The sequence below is a fragment of the Limulus polyphemus genome, unplaced genomic scaffold, assembly GCF_000517525.1.
Source record: "Limulus polyphemus unplaced genomic scaffold, Limulus_polyphemus-2.1.2 Scaffold339, whole genome shotgun sequence".
NCBI lineage: Eukaryota > Metazoa > Arthropoda > Merostomata > Xiphosura > Limulidae > Limulus > Limulus polyphemus.
In genome coordinates, this window is record NW_013665949.1 from 232,674 (window position 1) to 234,156 (window position 1,483).

General features: G+C 33.8%; 1 protein-coding gene across 1 annotated transcript in view; it reads left to right on the top strand.

Annotated features, from left to right (window-relative positions):
- Positions 1–364: 364 nt before the first annotated feature.
- Positions 365–1,483, top strand: part of LOC106457500 — a 73,095-nt gene continuing 71,976 nt past the window's right edge. The window contains exon 1 of the mRNA XM_022383468.1: positions 365–961. Within this exon, the coding sequence (XP_022239176.1) occupies positions 913–961 (49 nt within the window). The 5' untranslated portion in view covers positions 365–912. The remainder of the gene's footprint in view (positions 962–1,483) is intronic.

The window sequence follows — 1,483 nt, forward strand, 5'->3', positions numbered from 1 at the left end:
AATATTAAAATGTTTTTCTTAATTAGAATGGAGAAACGAACGCGACAGCTTACGAATAAGCTGTATTTTTGGAAAGTCGAGAAAAAACATGAGTTTAATTAGTGATTATAAGATATAGTACTTTTCAAGCAATATAGCAGATGAATAAAGACATTTGGGGAAGAAAAAGATTACGAAACACGTGACAGCGGTTTTAGGGCTAGCTAGACTTCTTACATCACATGTGTGTACGATTACTTCATCAACTTCTAATCGACGAGAGCGACAACAGGAGTGGTATGATAAGATATCTCTCTTCCACGTGGGCAGGGGCATTTAACTTTATTTTAGACCATAACTTAGAATTTCTAATACGTGACGGCAATATTTTTAGTGTTAATACGTAAAGAAGAGCCGTTAGAAAACTTCTTGTCATGTCAGAAATCCTGGTGTTATATTGTAAATATTTCATCACGAGCTCGAACATTTTATCAGTCTTAACGTAGTTCTTTACACCGCTGTTAGAAAACTAACCAACCTCGCTGGTTTTAACCAATAGTGTAAGTACACTACGTGAAAAAGTGCAAGAGAAAATATATAACTTGCCTCTCTTGTAACTGAAGGGGAAGGATTACATGACCCTTCTGCCCCATGTGTTAAAAGCCCATGCAAGTGGATAAATGAATATATTGTTTTCGATCCAGAAATTTCCGTGCCTATCGCATGCTTAATTTTTACAGGAACTAAGATCACTTCAAACTTTTCTCATTTATACTAGTATCGAAAAGAAACAGTGTGGCACGTTTCCTATATTGTGAATTTCAGGTGTAATCTGTGTGGGCCGTCAACTGACCCGTTTCTTTCGCCTACTAACTGTTGGCCAAGAGAAGAAAATCAGCACAAAAAGTTACAAAAACACTCGAAGTATGTGCCATGGGACTTGAACCTCCTGTGATTTTTGTCTTTAGGATTCTTCCAATAGGTAAGCAGAAGAAATGTATATATATATTATTTCATGAAGTCTTTTCTTTTTCTTTAAATGTAATGAGGAATAAAAAAAAATATTCACGGTGAAATATAACTCCCATGTATTATTTTACATAATTATTTCAACCAACTTACTGACGCTGAAGTTTGTTGAACAATTTAAGAATATTAAACAACGAATAACTATAGATAATTTATTATATGATTATCAGGAATTTGTAAAAAGGTATGGGATATTTACAATGAGGCGAATCAGATGCCAATGATGAACAATAATGAAAAAATGACAACTTATATGATGTGTTCCATATAAATAAATGGCTAACTGAATAATATCTAGTGGAACCCTGACGACAGTAACTTTCCATACAAATAAGTGACTAACTGAATAATATCTAGTGGAATCCTGACGACAGTAACTTTCCATACAAATAAGTGACTAACTGAATAATATCTAGTGGAATCCTGACGACAGTAACTTTCCATACAAATAAGTGACTAACTGAATAATATCTAG